Source organism: Sycon ciliatum, chromosome 3 (genome assembly GCF_964019385.1).
Source record: "Sycon ciliatum chromosome 3, ocSycCili1.1, whole genome shotgun sequence".
NCBI classification, from domain to species: domain Eukaryota; kingdom Metazoa; phylum Porifera; class Calcarea; order Leucosolenida; family Sycettidae; genus Sycon; species Sycon ciliatum.
Genome location: NC_088645.1, coordinates 32,086,670 through 32,104,964, shown reverse-complemented (window position 1 = coordinate 32,104,964; position 18,295 = coordinate 32,086,670). Strand labels below are relative to the sequence as shown.

General features: G+C 46.9%; 1 protein-coding gene across 1 annotated transcript in view; it reads right to left on the bottom strand.

Annotated features, from left to right (window-relative positions):
• Positions 1–18,295, bottom strand: part of LOC135811976 (mucin-2-like) — a 39,486-nt gene extending 21,191 nt beyond the window's left edge. Inside the window, exons 1-4 of the mRNA XM_065325257.1 lie at positions 17,969–18,295; positions 13,201–13,278; positions 10,395–10,451; positions 5,063–6,040 (exon numbers count right to left, since the gene is read on the bottom strand). Of these exons, the coding sequence (XP_065181329.1) occupies positions 5,063–6,040; positions 10,395–10,451; positions 13,201–13,246 (1,081 nt within the window). The 5' untranslated portion in view covers positions 13,247–13,278; positions 17,969–18,295. The remainder of the gene's footprint in view (positions 1–5,062; positions 6,041–10,394; positions 10,452–13,200; positions 13,279–17,968) is intronic.

The window sequence follows — 18,295 nt, the reverse complement described above, 5'->3', positions numbered from 1 at the left end:
ATGGACGTCGCGGCAAAGGACATGGTGTCTGACTTCTGGCGTCTGGTGAAGCCAGGGATCATTTGTCCAGTCAGGTCGGCAGCCTAACCGTCGGTAAGCTTGTGTTTGGATCCCGTTCTGCTCGATGTGGTAGATCACAAACAATTTGATATCACACAAATTGATCTCAGCATCGTGCGTACGGTATTTTATATTCAGAAAATCCCAAAGTGTCTCTGTGTGGCCGTCCTATGCCACGAGAAACTCCAATCAGGCTCCTATGTCCTCTGCCTTCATGATTGAATGTCCACTTCGTTTGAACAACGAACACAACAATCGAGGACAGCTTTGCAATGAAAAATACAGCTATACTGGAGCTGGAAAAAAGAAGAAAAAAACGTGCTCGGGATAAGACTCGAGTACACGCATACTCTCCCAGCAGGTGAAACGCAAATTTTTGTGAAAAATGCGTGTCGCCGACTGACCAGTAATTTCGCCTGACGTGCAATTGTCGCTTCCCACATCGCAATGTTTGTTACTTGCTTGTCTTAATCGAACTGTCTGAATCGATACTTTCTGTGTTCGGACATTGGTACGACCCTTCATATGCAAGGTCTACTTGTTACTGAAGCCGTGGTGGTCTCGCAGCTCTCTTCCGCACCAAACAATTTCATTGTGCTCAACACTATTTCACCCCCAAGGGCGTATCTTTTTCTGGAGTTCGTGCCGGCCAACATCGTTCGCATGGGCATTTGTCAAGACTGCAAGCTCAGGCATAAGAATCCTCGTATCTCTCCTGATTTAGAAATGCAGGAGTTGACGTTGGCAAGAACAAAGGGTTCTTAACCCTTTGCGTGCTGAGTATGAGTTAACTCGCACTTTATGCATGACCTGATCCACTAAGTACGAGTTAACTCGCAAAAAAACGCGCGATATATCGCAGTGCATAGACCAGTGTACAAACTTCCGTAATGTCGTCAAACATAAACGCATCGCGACAATCAATACACCGTTGGAAAGGTCTTCACCTCATCTTTCCGGGGATATAAAGGTCTTAACCATAGGATAAGAATTCATTGAGCGGCGACAAGATGAACATGGAAATCACGGCCCAGAGTGAACACGAACATTTTTGTTTATGACTTCTTTTTGTTGAGGAGCGTGCCAGGGAATTTCCCTTTGGCACGGCGCATGCATGATGGACATCAAATGAAGCTCTTGGATCTGAGTTTTGCAGCGCAGTTTGAATTGTGAAAATCTGTTGAATTTGGGCAAGAAGCCGAACAAGAATGTGAAATTGAGTTGTTGTGCCGTTCCGAGGCACGGTGGAGTAGTTTGGAGAGGACGTAGAAGTGGCCCTGATGTGTCTTTGGAGCTGAGAGCTGCCAGGATGGATTCGCTTGGTCCTGATCTTTCCAACGGGCCCAGGACGATGAAAATCCATCAAGGTGGAGTGAAATGAGAATAAATTTCGTTCGGAGCTGTGAGTGCATACTCCACCAAAAGAGACAGTGCGCTGGAAAGCCAGTGGATTGGAGAAAAGGGGCTCAGCATGCAAAGGGTTAAATTCCTAAAAAAACGCTAAGTGTGGCGCATGTTGCTGCGAAGGTAGCAGGTCCGAAAACACCAACAAAATCAGCGAAGAGCTTGTCAAGGAAAGAAGGTATGAAACTGCTTACCCTACACCGCTGGAAAGTCTTCAAGGTGAACTTCAAAAATGCTAGTTTGCCGTCCTCGCCTGCCACCTGGAGGCATGAATCACTTGGAAACGAAGTTTCCTGAATTTGAACGCGCGTCTTGTTCAGTGTCTTGTTGTGTGCTGAAGGGTCTACCTCAAACTCTGATGACGGCGTTGACCTCAGCCGCAAGTGCAGCGAAGTGGGAGGCCACAAACTCAAGCTTAGTTCATCGAGAATGCTCTGCCTCAATTTCTTGATTTTTTATAATATTTGAAAAACCCAACCCTTCCCTGCCAGCTATTTGGACTTACGGGGGTCGGCATGGCAAATAATAAGAACAAAAAGACTACAAAATTAATGACGGGAAGTGCCAGCTTCAGCAGCAACTAGAGAGGCAGAAGAAGAGACAGGTGCATGCACAGCGAAAACAGAGCGGCTACCACGCAGGCACATAACACTTGCTCTGAGCAAAGCAAAGCCAAGGCGGCAGCGGATGAATGCCATGACAGCCGAATACGGGGGTTTCTTCGCTTCGAGTGGACAAAAAAAAGAAGAAGAAAACTCTGCGAAGCGACAACTGTGATGACGTGGAGGAAGTATACGTGGTATGACCTGCAGCCATTATTCAGTCAGCAACCTCGCCTCACAGCGATGACTACGGGGGGGGGGGGGGGGGGGGCAGCAGTTGGGGCGCCCTCCCGGTACTTTACACTTGAAGCAAAACCTAGTACTGTAAAACGGGTGATTAGAGCAGTGATACTTCAGTGATTATTGCGAAAGGAGTATCCTCGCTTAAGTTTTGCAGCGCCAATCGAAATTTTGCATGTAGAGTACAATACTAAATAAATAAATAAATTTCACGGTTCGCGTGAGACTCGGCTGGAAGCCGAGTTTTCCGCATCCGCCGTGGGAACGCCACCACCCTCTAGGATCAAAGGCGCAGATGCACCGCCTAAACGGTGGGAGGTGAGTAGATCAGACCCACCACCAAGTGGTCAAAGACCGAAATCCCATTAGCTGCATCCATGTTACCCTCAGCAGGCAGGCATAGTGGGATGGTCTAAGACCATGATTGAGAAACAGAGGGTACCAGGTTCAAGTCCTGCTTGGAAGCGGAAGGAATTTTTCCAGCCGTGCTGCGACCCACAGTTAATTGGGAACTCGTGGCCTGGCAGGAGGGAGTACAATACTGGTGTGTGTAAGGTTTTCCATTTAATGAAGTCGCTGCAGTGGAGCTTGCGCACATTAACCCTTTATTACCGGATTACTTGCACAGCATGCACCAGAATTACGAATTTCAGCACAATTTCCAACTTCACCAGGTCATAACTTTGGTCTCCTTCACTTGATTTTCACAATCTAGGGCTCGTTGGAAAGCTCTTGGTGAGAGCAACGCCATGGTACCAAGCTCCATTATCCAGTCACCACAAATCAGGTGCGGTAACACAGCAAAGTCGTCTCCAAGCCTGATATGCAAGCAAATTCGTCCCATCAACCTCATTCCACTCTCCTTCATCGTAGAACGCTCAAATTTGTTTGAGACGATTCAAACCTCAGCTGACTACGTCATTATCATGTGCTTAGTCACTCAAAGAGCACACGAAAAGGGATTTTCCCCCGAAGTGATCAATCAAAAATTTGAATTATTTGCCGAGGTGAGAACACGGCGCGCAATATCTCTGGCGTCCGACATCATAACTCTTCAGCAATTGTTGCATTGGATAGCTTGGAGTTTCCGCTACCAAATAAACCTTTTGATTATTGAATTCGCACAAGAAATGATGGAGTTACGAAGATATTACTGGCCTGCAGACTTTCGATCATATATTATTACTGTTATGATCGAAAGTCTGCAGGCCGGTATTAAAGGGTTAAGAACTACCGTAATAATTATATGTAGAAGAGAAAAGGACATATGGATACGAGTTAAGAGTAACTCTCCATCACTGTAACATGATACTAACAGTTATATACAGTCAGAAAGTGCAATAACTAGGCACAAAACTGACAGAGTACTGAAACATTCGACGTCCTGACACCTAGCTTCAACACATCTCCGTAGCGCTAACCGACAGCCTTCCAACTTGGAAGGTTCAAGGTTATGGAAAGACCAAAGAGGGGAAGGCAAGCGCAATGAAAACGAGCAAAAGCTACAGTCCCAACGGAACAAAGAATGTCGATTGTTACTGGACGATGACGAGACCAGTACGATATTTGACAAAGCGGTCTAACTACAATTCGAAGCAGCAAAGCAGCACACCACCCAACTTGGGAGGGTCATAAAATATCAAAGATAAGTAAAGAAAGGGAAGCTTTGCGAAAACGAATTGTACAAGCCGAAAGCCAAACTCCTACAGTACTCCTCATGCATGACATTGTGATGGACTAGTTGACTACAAAACAAGTGGTTTCACACGACGTACGTTTCGCCGTATGGTTCGTGACGGCTCATCAGGTGTGCAATTTGAAACTCGGATGTTGAGCCATAAATAAATGTAGAAGAGAAAAGGACATATGGATACGAGTTAAGAGTAACTCTCCATCACTGTAACATGATACTATATACAGTCAGAATGTGCAATAACTAGGCACAAAACTGACAGAGTACTGAAACATTCGACGTCCTGACACCTAGCTTCAACACATCTCTGTAGCGCTAACCGACAGCCTTCCAACTTGGAAGGTTCAAGGTTATGGAAAGACCAAAGAGGGGAAGGCAAGCGCAACGAAAACGAGCAAAAGCTACAGTCCCAACGGAACAAAGAATGTCGATTGTTACTGGACGATGGTGAGACCAGTACGATATTTGACAAAGCGGTCTAACTACAATTCGAAGCAGCAAAGCAGCACACCACCCAACTTGGGAGGGTCATAAAATATCAAAGATAAGTAAAGAAAGGGAAGCTTTGCGAAAACGAATTGTACAAGCCGAAAGCCAAACTCCTACAGTACTCCTCATGCATGACATTGTGATGGACTAGTTGACTACAAAACAAGTGGTTTCACACGACGTACGTTTCGCCGTATGGTTCGTGACGGCTCATCAGGTGTGCAATTTGAAACTCGGATGTTTTCAGTACTCTGTCAGTTTTGTGCCTAGTTATTGCACTTTCTGACTGTATATAGTATCATGTTACAGTGATGGAGAGTTACTCTTAACTCGTATCCATATGTCCTTTTCTCTTCTACATTTATTTATGGCTCAACATCCGAGTAATAATTATAGGTTTTCTTTATTCCTGAAAATCGGATCCCGAAATTATTTCATCGCAAGCTGGTCCAGATTCAGAAAATGCTAACTTTCTCCCCACTAAAAATAGCGGTTCTACAGTAGTTTGATACGCGGCCGTACGAGCTAACAGTCACAACTGAGTTTGGCAAAGCTACAACAGTGGATTACCTACCAGATACGGGTGGTACAACTGAAGGCTCTTTCGTTGCTGGGAAGCTAGTTCTCACTCCATCCCTATTACCGAAATTGCCACTTGGGTTGTAACTACTTTCATCACTTTGGCTGGTTGAAACAGTACCAGTGTTGGCAAGGCTGGAATTCCCATTAAGAATACTGGAGTTCGCGCCAGGTGCGGAGATATTACTGGGCAAAGGGCTTATCACTACTTCCGAAATGTTCACCATTGTAGTTGGTGGAGGCATCGTAGTTGCTATTGTAGTTGCAGGAGGCGTCGTAGTTGCTATTGTAGTTGCAGGAGGCGTCGTAGTTGCTATTGTAGTTGCAGGAGGCGTCGTAGTTGCTATTGTAGTTGCAGGAGGCGTCGTAGTTGCTATTGTAGTTGCAGGAGGCGTCGTAGTTGCTATTGTAGTTGCAGGAGGCGTCGTAGTTGCTATTGTAGTTGCAGGAGGCGTCGTAGTTGCTATTGTAGTTGCAGGAGGCGTCGTAGTTGCTATTGTAGTTGCAGGAGGCGTCGTAGTTGCTATTGTAGTTGCAGGAGGCGTCGTAGTTGCTATTGTAGTTGCAGGAGGCGTCGTAGTTGCTATTGTAGTTGCAGGAGGCGTCGTAGTTGCTATTGTAGTTGCAGGAGGCGTCGTAGTTGCTATTGTAGTTGCATGAGGCGTCGTAGTTGCCATTGTAGTTGGTCTCGTAGTTGGTGGAGGTACCGTGGGTGCTGCAGTTGGTGGAGGTGCCGTAGGTGCTGCTGTAGTTGCCATTGTAGTTGGTAGAAGCGTCGTAGTTGCCATTGTAGTTGGTCTCGTAGTTGGTGGAGGTACCGTGGGTGCTGCAGTTGGTGGAGGTGCCGTAGGTGCTGCTGTAGTTGCCATTGTGGTTGGTAGAAGCGTCGTAGTTGCCATTGTAGTTGGTCTCGTAGTTGGTGGAGGTACCGTGGGTGCTGCAGTTGGTGGCAGTGGAATGAAGCCAACCACCTCTGTAGGACAAAAGAGAGGAAGATACCATGATAGTAAGAACAAGATTAGCTGCATTCTTGGTACTGGAAGCTGAAGAAGCAGCAGCTGTGGCAGAACCACCACCACCACCACCACCGCCACCGCCACCGCCACCGCCACCAGCATCACCTCCACCACTACCACCACCACCTCCACCACCTACTACTGTGCATGTGGCTGGTCATAGTCCTATAGGCTTACCATGTGGCCATGCAACATGAGTTACATGACCACACCAGTTGAGCCTGCAGCACTACGAGCCAACGCGAGTCAGATTAGAACTGCATTGGACAGATGTTATCACTGCAGGTGGTACACTTATTACCGTAATAACGCACATACAGTAAACCCTGTAGTGGCGACCAGTCGGATATGGGGACCACTCGACCATGGCGACCACTTTTCCTTGTCACGGACGCATTCACGTCAGGCGAAATAGCACGTCATAGTACATTGGAGACCAGCGGGAAGAAGATGATGGCGCCCACCAATTTAGTATCTGTACACGAATGTGCTGTGTGTGTGTGTGTGTGTGTGTGTGTGTGTGTGTGTGTGTGTGTGTGTGTGTGTGTGTGTGTGTGTGTGTGTGTGTGTGTGACTCTGTGTGTCAGCTATGGCATCAAACCCTGTGGTTCCATGTCTAGCATGTAGGTCAGAACCATCCTGCAAAGTTTGAATGTTGTAGGTTGAACGATCGCGCCGCGAACCATACTTTTTGAAATTCTCTTCAAAGTATATCTTTCACCATTGAATTCTTGAAGTCGCAACCACTACTTCGTATTGAATTCTTTTTAGACGAAGATGGAGGTCTTCTTGGAGATGGAAAAGGACATGGTTTCCAACTTCTGGCGTTTGGTGAAGCCAGGGTCATCATTTGTCCAGTCATGTCGGCAGCCTAACCGTCGGTAAGCTTGTGTTTGGATCCCGTTCTGCTCGATGTGGTAGATCACGAACAATTTTGATATCGCAAAAATTGAAGTCTGCATCGTGCGTACGGTATTTATATATTCAGAAAATCGCAAAGTGTCTCTGTATGGACGTCCTATGCCACAAGAAACTCCAATCAGGCTCTTACGTCCTCTGCCTTCTTGATTGAATGTCCACTTCGCTTGAACAACGAACACAACAATTGAGGACGGCTTTGCAATGAAAAATACAGCTACACTGGAGCTGGAAAAAAGAAGAAGAAAAAACGTGCTCAGGATGAGACTCGAGTACACGCGTCCTCTCCCAACAGGTTCTGTGGATGTCGCTCCTAGATGCGTAATTCCGTATGACGACATTCAAAACAGCTCGGATAAGGCGACCACTCGCTCAACGCGACCAACGACCACCCACTCGTGACCGCGTTGCACGCTACTACTAGTACACATAGTAAATGATTGTACGGGCATGCATTGCACTGTGCACCACACATGGTAGATCTACACATCGGCGCAGGAAGTGTAGATGTACCGTTACACGATGCACGCAGAACACTTGACAGATCTGAGGCACCCAGGCACATGAGTTGTGAAAGTGCTAGTAGCATAGCCATAGCATAGGTGTGTGCAGTGTGATCCACTGATCAAAATGATTATCCCATGTACATGAATGTGTTCACGTGACCCACTGAGTGCGTTCGATTATGCACGCGAATCGATTCACGAATCGATTTTCGCTATTCACATCACCCCATGTGAATAGAGTGAATGGATTCCGAATCGATTCCAGGGCTCATGACGTGAAAACCGAACGGCTTGAATGCATGCGAATGGATTCACTAATCGATTCAAGTGCGTAATCGAACGCACTCACTGAACCTGGATAAGACCACCTGGCCAAGGTGACCACTTTTTCTCCTCCCTTGAGTGGTCGCCTTAGACAGGTTTCCCTGTATAGGCACACACGCTTATAAGGGAATTTTTGCTATGAAACCAATTTTCAAAAACGAAACATTCTCACCTGAACGCGCTTGCTCGGTCAGAGTTCGTTTGCCAGAGTCTTTGTGTTTGGCTAGGTCTTGTAGTGTCAGTTTCATGGTTCCTGTATGCCGTTTGCAGACTTGTATCCGTGATTGTGTCAACGTGATACTTTAATTTGGTAGTGCTTCGCCTATAAGAGCATGCGCTTATACGTGAGAGTGTGCTTATATCCGAATACAGGCACATGCACCTATATGTGCGTTACTACGGTACTAATCTGGCATGTTTCGCTACACGAAATCCATTCTTAGGACCGATATATTCTACTATACGATGAAGTTGCTTGTGAGAATACATGTGCATTTGACACCCATAATATTATAATTATAAAAACATGAGAACAAAAGAGAAGAAACACTCATTACTGGTTCAGTATCCGAGCTTAAAAACATCAGAGTTCATACTTAGTCCACGTCAGCAATATTGTCGCTTATCTTTCAGCTTTGTTTTTATGTCGCCAATGCTCACTTGGCAGCCCATTTCATCTCAATCTTGGTTAGTAAGTTAGTTTACTAGTACCTGAAAGGTCTAGCTAGAGTTCGAGTGAATTTCGAGAGCGACGGGTGGGTGATTCTGATTGATACAGCACCGCATCAAAATGGATATCTTGTCACACTGCTCAGGCAAGAGCAGCGCAACGCACAAGAAAGTAATCTGCTACTCGGAATCAGTTCCATTTTGCAAAAGGGCCGAGATCGCTCACCTCAGGGATCGCTCGCCAAGCTGAGATCGCAGTTCCCTCACCTCCAGCTCAACGCTCGTAGTATCCAGCGCATCCTGGAAATTTGCAAGTACTGTAGCCATTGTCGCCGTTCAAAATAAATCTTGCAAAGAACGGCGACTGATTTGAACCACACAGGTAGTTGTGCTGCCCACGGGAAGTCCTATAGAGAAGGCGACCGTCACGGTCGACTTCCCTTTAGAAAATAGCCAGGCAGCGGAGAGGAAGAGAGATGAGCTTGTGAAAGTGAGAGTGTCGATCCCGAGCAAACATTATTTGTCACCAGCGCCGAGAGCAGCGACGAGGAGGACCAAAAAAAGTGTGAACCCTTCTTTGGACAATAAATTCCTGATGGCCAGTTGTCATTCTGTACGTTATCTTCCATCATACCCAGTTTTATCGTCTCGAGTGCACGCGTTGATGTCCAAAGTCTAAGTTCAAATTGTCGAGAGATAAGGGACAATATTGCTGATGCGGACCAAGTACTTGTAGGCAGTATATTCATTTTCACGACCACGCTATAACCTATACGCGCTATATGCCTTGTTCCCGAAAGTGGACAGACGACTTTCGTGCCTTGAAAAAGGAGTAGAGAGCGACAAAGGTACGTCTGTAGCTGATTCTTGAGTGCTCCTCGTACATTTTGATGGCATATAATAGAACATTCTCAGACCAAAGTGAGCGCGGCGGTGGGCGCACAGTTTCGTTGTGGATTTTTTAGTTTTTTCATCTCATACCTATGTCAGTGTCAGTATCGTGATGGTGAAGTGAACAGGATTAGTCTTTTCCTCTAGGCTTTGCTCGGCCGACTTTACTTCATCCTTGTTGAAAAGTGATGCTGAAAAAATGTCGATTCGCAAAATTATGTTGATTTTCAATGTACGTGATGACATGCGATTGCTGGCTATGGGTCTGTGCGATCCCTGGTCAAGAGAGTGGGAACTGTTGCGTACATTTCCAACCGGGTCGAGCATGCGTCTGCAGTACAGCACGGCATCGCACTTCACAGAGTCATGCGAGGATACAATCATTATCACTTCCATGACAAGAAGTCAGGAGGGGGCGCATGGGAGAGACGGGGCATGCTCTGGGGAGCAGTGTGGTGTAGAGTAGGGGAGAGACGGGGCATGCTCTGGGGAGCAGTGTGGTGTAGAGTAGGTGATCCAGTGAGTGCGTTCGATTACACGCGCGAATCGATTCACGAATCGATTCATGAATCGATTCGCGCTATTCACATCACCCCATGTGAATAGAGTGAATGGATTCCGAATCGATTCCAGGGCTCATGACATGAAATCGAACGACTTGAATGCATGCGAATGGATTCATGAATCGATTCAAGTGTGTAATCGAACGCACTCACTGAGTGCTAAGTTAGGTTTGAAGGTGGTACCGTATGAAATGCCTGCAGGGCACGTTTCAGGGTGGAAATAGCAGTAACACAATCGGGTCCTGTACGTTAAACACGCAGTCGGTCTAAGGGACGTTATGAGACTCCACTAGATTCTGCAGGTTGTTGCGGGATAGTGTACTAGTACAACGGGTATTTTGCTCGTTTCGGCACTACACTGTAGCACTTCTTTCACCATTAGAAGATTTAGGGGTGCCATCGGAAATTCTCATTCCAGCCTCTGACAACAATGCTGTTACCTGAATGTGTTGATGGAATGGTCATCGCCAGAAGCAAGGAAATCACAAACGCCACCACTGCAAGCAGGCACAGCAGTAAAAAGAACACCACCACATCCGCACGCAAAACACTAACATGAATGGACAAAGAGTATCCAGTCACCCCAATTTGAAAAACATCAATGTGTGATGTTGAAGACGACACGAGCACCGTCATACTGCTACAGAACTGTCCAAAGAAATCCAACCTCGTGACTAAAATAGCGCCAGGGGTAGGGGGGGGGGGGGGGGGGGGGCGCTGCTACGCAGCCCTAGCACTACGCACACTGTTGCATGCGCTGGAACACGGAGCTGCATTATTCATGCGGTTGGATTTCTCTGGCCAGGACTGTAATACTCATCCTGGCGGAGAGCTCTGCGTTCCTCATGTGCAGCCGGGCTGTGCTGCGGAGAATGGATTTGAAGATTCCACTGCAGCTTTTAGTGATGGTTGAATTAAAAATATTGCATTGTGTTTATTTAACATGAGCTATTGGACTATTAGACTAGCGTGGAGAGCCAATGACTAATTTAGAAGAAGAAGAAAAGAGAGCTAAAAGAGCTACAAGTTACGCTATCATATCCACTAACACCACCGGTTACTTTACAATCAGCTCGTGCGATAACATTGCACAACACTGACCGACGGTAATGACGTTCTACAACAAACTGGCAATCAGCTGTCGCATGTCTTGGATGCGCACACCAACAGCTTTCCTTCTGCCTTCCCCTCCTTATGTTCTTTCTATAACTTAGAACCTTCCATCCTGGAAGGTTGTTGGAGTGCACATCCAAGACGTGCGAGAGCTGATTGCCAGTTTTAGGTGTAGAACGTCATTACCGTCGGTCAGTGTCGTGCAATGTTATCGCACGAGCTGATTGTAAAGTAACTGGTGGTGTCAGTGGATGTGGTAGCGTAACTTGTGGCTCTTTTGGTTCTCTTTTCTTCTTATAAGTTATTGGATTGATTTTGCTTTGCCAGTAAATCCTCGTGAGTGGCCTCGAAAACGTAAAGGAATTATTTACACATAGCAAAACAGTTTGCTTATGGTGTTTGTACTGAGTGCGCAGCTCGCTCTATTCATTCCGTTAAAAATGCCACGGTTCGCTCGCTTGAGACTCAGTTGACTGGCTGCCTAATATGGTGTTACTAACACACCTGGCGATACAGCAGCAAAGACACGCCAGTCCAGCAGAACGCCATGTTGGCGTACCTATTCACCCTGACATCATTATACAGGGCAATCCATGATGACATCACGGGTCCAAAAACCTGACCTGCTCGTGTACAGAGCGGAATGTGATATGTGTGAGTACTACCTGGTCATGTGATCAATATTCATTGATGCCCACCGTGGTCATCACACATGATGTCAGAACAACAGCAACATAGCTTGGGCTGATGTCACATACCGGTATGATGTCACATGTGAGTACCCTCTGCTAGCCACATATTCTTTACCACATGGAGATTTCTGAAAAAGATTCACAACTTGTGCTGAGAGGCAAACACGCCTTCTAAAATATCTCAAAATTTGACCTATTTATGGCCAAAAGCTAGAAGGCCATCGTGTTACTCAGTAGGGCTGAAACGAATGCTCAATGAAGCGATTGAATATTCCTTTTCCGAATTCATGTGAAACGAAGAATACTCCGAATATTCTAAACCATGCAATATTCATGGATACCTAGTTGTACCCACGGTAACCATAGACCATTAACTGGTGTGTACCCCAATTACAAGATAGATGTGTGAAAAGGATAATGTTAACATTTGTCTTGCTGATGATAACACATTGAAGGGGACCAGCGTACTCATATTCTGCACAACATAAGCCTATTCTCTACCAAAAAGGCGAGTTTCTGTACATTTACGAATATTCTTATTCGACATAAACAGGGCTGCAACGGGTAGGGGTTTAGTCGGGTAACGAGTTCGGGTATTTCTGTCCGGGTAGCACGGGTACCCTATCGGGTATTTTTACACATAGTTTGTACAGTGAGTGTACGCTTGCACTACATAGAAAGTGCACAGTAAGCAAGTAGCCGTGCTTTTTAGTACAAGCATCGTTGCAAAAATGCTGTACTCCAACTACCCGATCGGGTTCTCAGGAGCAAACTGCCACCCGATTACGGGTGGCAATACGGGTGGGACGGGTACTCTACTGCTCGATGACACCCCTACACATAGACGAAGAATATTCCTTTCCTGTCTGCATATTTCGAATATTTCTTTCAGCAATGGACTTGGTCCATTTTTCTTTTGTATAAATAATATTCCTTTCAGCCCTACTTTTTAGGAATGGATTGTAGACATGTAGCCAGCTGAGCATCTTTCAATTGAAATTTATTTGTACAGGGGCGTCAGAATGTATTCGACATTTGGTGTGGCCATGAACAGGTGGAGGGTCTGGGGGTCATCCCACGGGGAAATGTTTAGGGAAATTGGGCCCCAAAAGCCCATATTTCATTGTTTCAAAGGTCGCAAGGTGAAATCATTGGTGCAGCTTTGGCCGCACCTGCCGCACCGGTTCCGACACCCCTGTTATGCGCCATAAGCCAGCAACACTACACTGACATTTCAGGTTAAAGTACCCTGGTTGGAAAACTTAGCTTTCATACATTTTTTTGAAGACCTTGCATATACTTTCCAGATATCTGACAGTGAACAGCAGTTATAACATATCTCGCCTATAAATCATGGGTTTTTATACGTCCCTCAGAGGTGCATCTGCGATTCACCCAAGTTTCACTCAACGTGAAATGTGCTCTTGCAGTTAACACTTACGTGTTGTCGGCATGGCGACCCTCCCACCATGGCGGTCCCGGTCCATCGCAATGGGGCAAGCAGCAGAGCTATGCCTAGCTGCATCACAACAGGAATCAGGTTGTTGCAAACATGAACACATAGCAGTTGAATGAAATACCTGAGGCACACAGCGCATGCCATGCGGACAAGACGGGAATACGGTTGCATTTTTTATATTAGGGGAGTCCCAACAGGCTATTGCATCGCATTCATGCTGCCGTTTTCGTACACAAGCTGGGAACGCAATGGGCAGCCAGACGGCTGGGCTATCATGGTCAGCGCCATGTTTTCCCCAGCAAGACTGGTCTGAAGTAGTCTTCGACTGAATTTAGTCTCTGCGAACAGCACAAGGAGTTTCGTTCGAAGATCCCTCCCGTCTCCCAACTCCCTCCCCATCCCGTCCCCTACCCCATCAATGTTGCTATAATAGGATGTGGATAGGCTAAAGAGCCTCATGATATGTGCTGCTTCAAGATGTTCTGCTTCAAGTATCAGACCTTCATTCTTGGCCCATTTTCGGAGTTGGATCTGACGCGGAAGGTGCTTCTCTTGCGCTTGAGGACGCGCACGGTACAGGAGCGTGACGATAAACGCTGAACTTCCCTGGATGGGTAACACAGCATGCATGCGCAGCTTTTCTCGCACAGCAGAGTATGCTGGCTTCGACGGATTCACAGAGCATTAGTTCCTTGAGCAGGGTTGTAGCAAAGGTGACATGTTGCACCCTCCCCCCAACGCACCCTGTTCCTTCAAGTTTATGCTGGCCCGCGCAAATAGATATGACCACTGTACAGCAGGTCCGGGGGGGGGGGGGGGGAACCGGTTCAGTTCATTGCGCGAAATCACGCGACACCTGTACATTTTCGATCTGCGGGATGAAGATGACGACGTCCATGCATCAGGTATCAAGGGGTAGTAAGATACTGGTATAATTATTACTACTCCACGCCTCAAATCGTGCTGTCAAGCGTATGCGGGGGAGTGTAGCATGCCATCCCTTACACTTTCCAGCTCAGGGTTACCCTCGCTACCAATGGACGAAATTTCAGGGTCACAGCTTGCGCAACGGCTTTGTCCTGTGCGAATGGCCACTCGACATACTCAGCACAAATTTTCTATTGCATGCATGCACAAAATGTTCAACTTTCGTATTTTTGGCGACTTTACCACCGTCATGGAGGCTGGTTGGTGAGGAGCAGGTAGCCATCCCTTGTGGAATCAAACACATGGTTCCACAGTGTGGCTGATTCCGCAAGAGCCAGGTCCATACGAGGAACATTCGCTTTGTCTTTTGCCATCGAAGTAAGTCACTTTTCTTGTTCTCAGTGTTTTTTACGTTCAACGTTTCTGAGATTTTTGAATTATTCACTTTTCATTCTTTCATACTTTATTTCTTCATGTTCACTGCCTCACTTGCCTTCTGATCTGGAGAATGTGACGGAGGTGACTGTTGGTTACTGCCTGGTATAACGGTTGTCGTGCTGTTGCTGTATTTCCGTCCTGCTCGCGACGTTGTAGATCACAAACAATTTGAAATCACATGAATTGTACTTACCGTCGTGCGTGCGGTATTAGGAAACACTGTGCAGATTAGATCGTCGCAATGTATCTATATGTGTGTCTGGTCATCCTGTGCCACGCAAGAACTCCAACCAGACGCATTCGTCCTCGGCCCTGTTGATCGATTGTCCACTCGTCTTTCCTTGAAGAACGATCGATCAAAAAAAATCGAGCTCGAGGACTTTTTGCAAAAAACGGCTGAAAAAAGGAAGAAAAAAGGGTGCTCAGAATGAGATTCGAGTACACAACCATGGTCCCAGCAGTTTATGTGGATGTCGCTCATAGATGCGTGATTTCGCGCAATGTGTTCAGGCCATGGTCGGACCAACATTTGGCCACCAACACACGTTTACTGCTGAGGAGGTCATGCCTACCCTTCATATCCTACACAAAGGATGAAAGGCCAGGAAATGCCCGGACAAATCCAATACTGCCTCAGCCGGTCCTGTATAGTGCATGATTGAGCATACCAGCATCCGTGAACAGGATCCATGCATTCATGTATGGATTACAGAGTGAAGTTCTGTGCTGGCTTCTAGCTACAGCTATGCAAAAATGGCAATGTACTGTGGCGGACATTGAAGTCCGTTGAGAATTTGTTTAAAGCGGCCACGGGGCTCTGGCCTTGCAGCCGTGAGTACTACTGCATGCATGCTGGTCCATTTTTAGCAATGTAACAGTGTGTGTACAAGCTTAGTGCTGATTATTCCACCGTGTTCTTAATGATAGCTTGCATAGACCTCGGTCCTACCGGTAGGACCTACCGGTAGGACCATCATACACAGACATGCTGCATAGCCTCTGTTCTAACATTGACCTAAAACTTGGCCCTAAACTGTTGCTAAGGGGCTAATGAAGGAGTCCACAAATTTTAGACGTGATCGCACAAGGCATACTACGAAATTCCATGGTAACAACCCATGGTAACCATGGAAACGAAGTATGATATTATGCATTCCACGGCCTTGGCAAGCTAATAAAAACATTAGGACCTCACCACAATTGATGTGCCATGGTCAAAATACACTTTGGACAGAGTTGCTAGTGCACCGACAGGATTATGTGCGGCCATTTTGACAATCGATAAAATTGCGCATACGCAATGCACTGGACATAGCCTTGCATTTTGCGCCATTACTTTGCCTGACAAAGACCTCATCTCAACAATTGTTTCAAAAAAATTCTCAACCAAAAGCACTTTTGCAGCTTGATTTCTTGGGTCCTACCGGTAGGACCCGTGGTCCTACCCGTAGGACGGTATGCAAGCTATCATTAACCCTTAGGTGCCGGTAGGTCGATTTCGACCTATGCTGACAGTGCATACTAAAATCGAGCACAGAGCCGGTCACGTACATAGCAGGGGCCTGATGTTTTGTACAGAGACCCATCAGTAGCTGGCCTGTAGATAGCAATAGAGAAAGTAGGGGGATTGCAAAAGTCGAGTCGTGATCAACGCGATCTCGCAGATCAGCGGAAATCAATCGAGCGTGGCAGCCTACGCACGTGTCGCGCAACACGAACAAAACGTTGCTGTTTCGCTTCGTTTTCGACTAGTGCAGTTCATGGCTACTACAGTTGACCTCCGTCATGAATGGGAGCGCTTGAGTTGTTTGAAGAGCTGGAGGCCGATGATGCCCCTGTAGAAGAAGAATCAGAAGACGACGACGGTGAATAATCTGACGCTCGTTTCTCTGACGGAAACCTGCTGGCACCAGATGAGGAAGACCGACTCAACGATGATTTGGTTTTCTGTGAATTTCTTGAGAACGGCAGCTCTACAGATGAGGACAAATGTTCCGACGATGAGCTTCAAGAGGCTGTAGGGCGAGGGCGAGCGCAGCCAGTTCATGGACGTGCTCCGCTCACGCTGCGCGGAGGAATTGCTCGCGGCGCTGGTCGAGCTCAGCCAGCTGATGGAACAGCTGATCGTGGCGTGCATGACGCGCGTGGATGAGGCCGTGGCGGAGGCCGTGGACGAGGTAGTGGATTCGGCGTGCTGAGTGGTATTGGCGACCAAGATGTTCCTGGACCAGCGCAGTACCCTGACCCTAATTGTAGATTTTTCTGACTTGAAAATTCAAAAATCGAATTTCCTGTGTCTTGCCATTCATAATACATACTTTTGTCTCTACATCATCTAAACGGTTGCGGAGATATAGGCTTTCCAAAAAATTGAGCCAAAACTACGAAAAATCTAAAATTCACTCAGGCACCAAAGGGTTAATGTCCACCACAAAACCTACATATAGCAGTGCTGGTACATGTATGTGCAAGCCTTGCTTGATAGCTAAAAGCAAGAGTAGTTAAACAAGAGTGTGCAACTCCGGATCTCTCCTGCACAATCTGCAGATGCCCCGGCCCACAGCGGATTTTTTGTTGACGTCACCTTTTTCACACCTTTTTTTCACAAAACGCGCATTTTGCATTTTTGATAATGACAGCATGTCACGGTGTTTTCAAGACAGTTTATCCTCAGCCTTGTGGTAGTATTATACTGTCACCATGGTACATGTACAGCCATGCACATTACCATGCTGCACTCTCCATGTGTGAAGTGATGCACATGTGAACACCTATGTACAAGCCGCTACATGTACCAAACCCAGTCCGGCCTGGCTCAATTTCAAGCTCATGCAGCCCTATTGAGTCAGTGGCAAAATGCCAGATAGAACTGATGTTGTCCCGCTTTCCCTGGCTAACACTACAGTTGATAATGCCAGATAAATGCCATGGCTTTTGGATCGAACAAGCACGCCTTGTGGCACGGATTAGAGGGAAAATAGCAAGTAGCACGGACCACAGCCATTAGAGTGCCACATAATGCACCTCACCAATAGACTTCGGCTTCGCTAAGACAGTTGAGGAGTCGGCCTCACTGCTCCTTTGGCCGACACCATTTCGTGCGCGGATACCGTACCACGCTAACGCCTCTGATCACAAACAAGCTGCCAACAGGCATGAAAACGTACAGAGTGCCTACTCTTCTTGGACACAAGACGCGAGTGTCCGCCACGAGCACATCGTGCGGCCATACGCGCATGCAAGCAAAGCTATAGGGTTCCGTCAATCACGACAGTCAACAAACGGAAACGAGCGTTTTGAAGCCATTCTCCGATGGCCTCGGCGCTTCCGCCTTGCTCAGTATCGCCAAATCCTAAATTCAGTAAAACGCCGCACGTGTGCTTACCAACTGGTGCAGAGAACTCCTTGCGTGTGTTGGGCTCGATGGATAGAAGCAACACTGCCGCCGGCGGCAACTCCCTGACGATCGAAGGGGTCCAGAGACGCGCTGGATATCTGACTCGAGCAAGAAAATTCCATTCACAGAGTCAGTACTCTCCTGTGCCGGTAGCCTGTGCCGGTATTTGGATGCAAACGGGAACTCCTAAATTCCAACAATCCTTCAACATGCTCTAGACCATTACCACCGAACTACTATCAACTAATTACTTGGACGGAGAATTTCTGTTTGTGTCGAAAAACGTTGTGCACAACCATTCACTTCTTTCCTCTG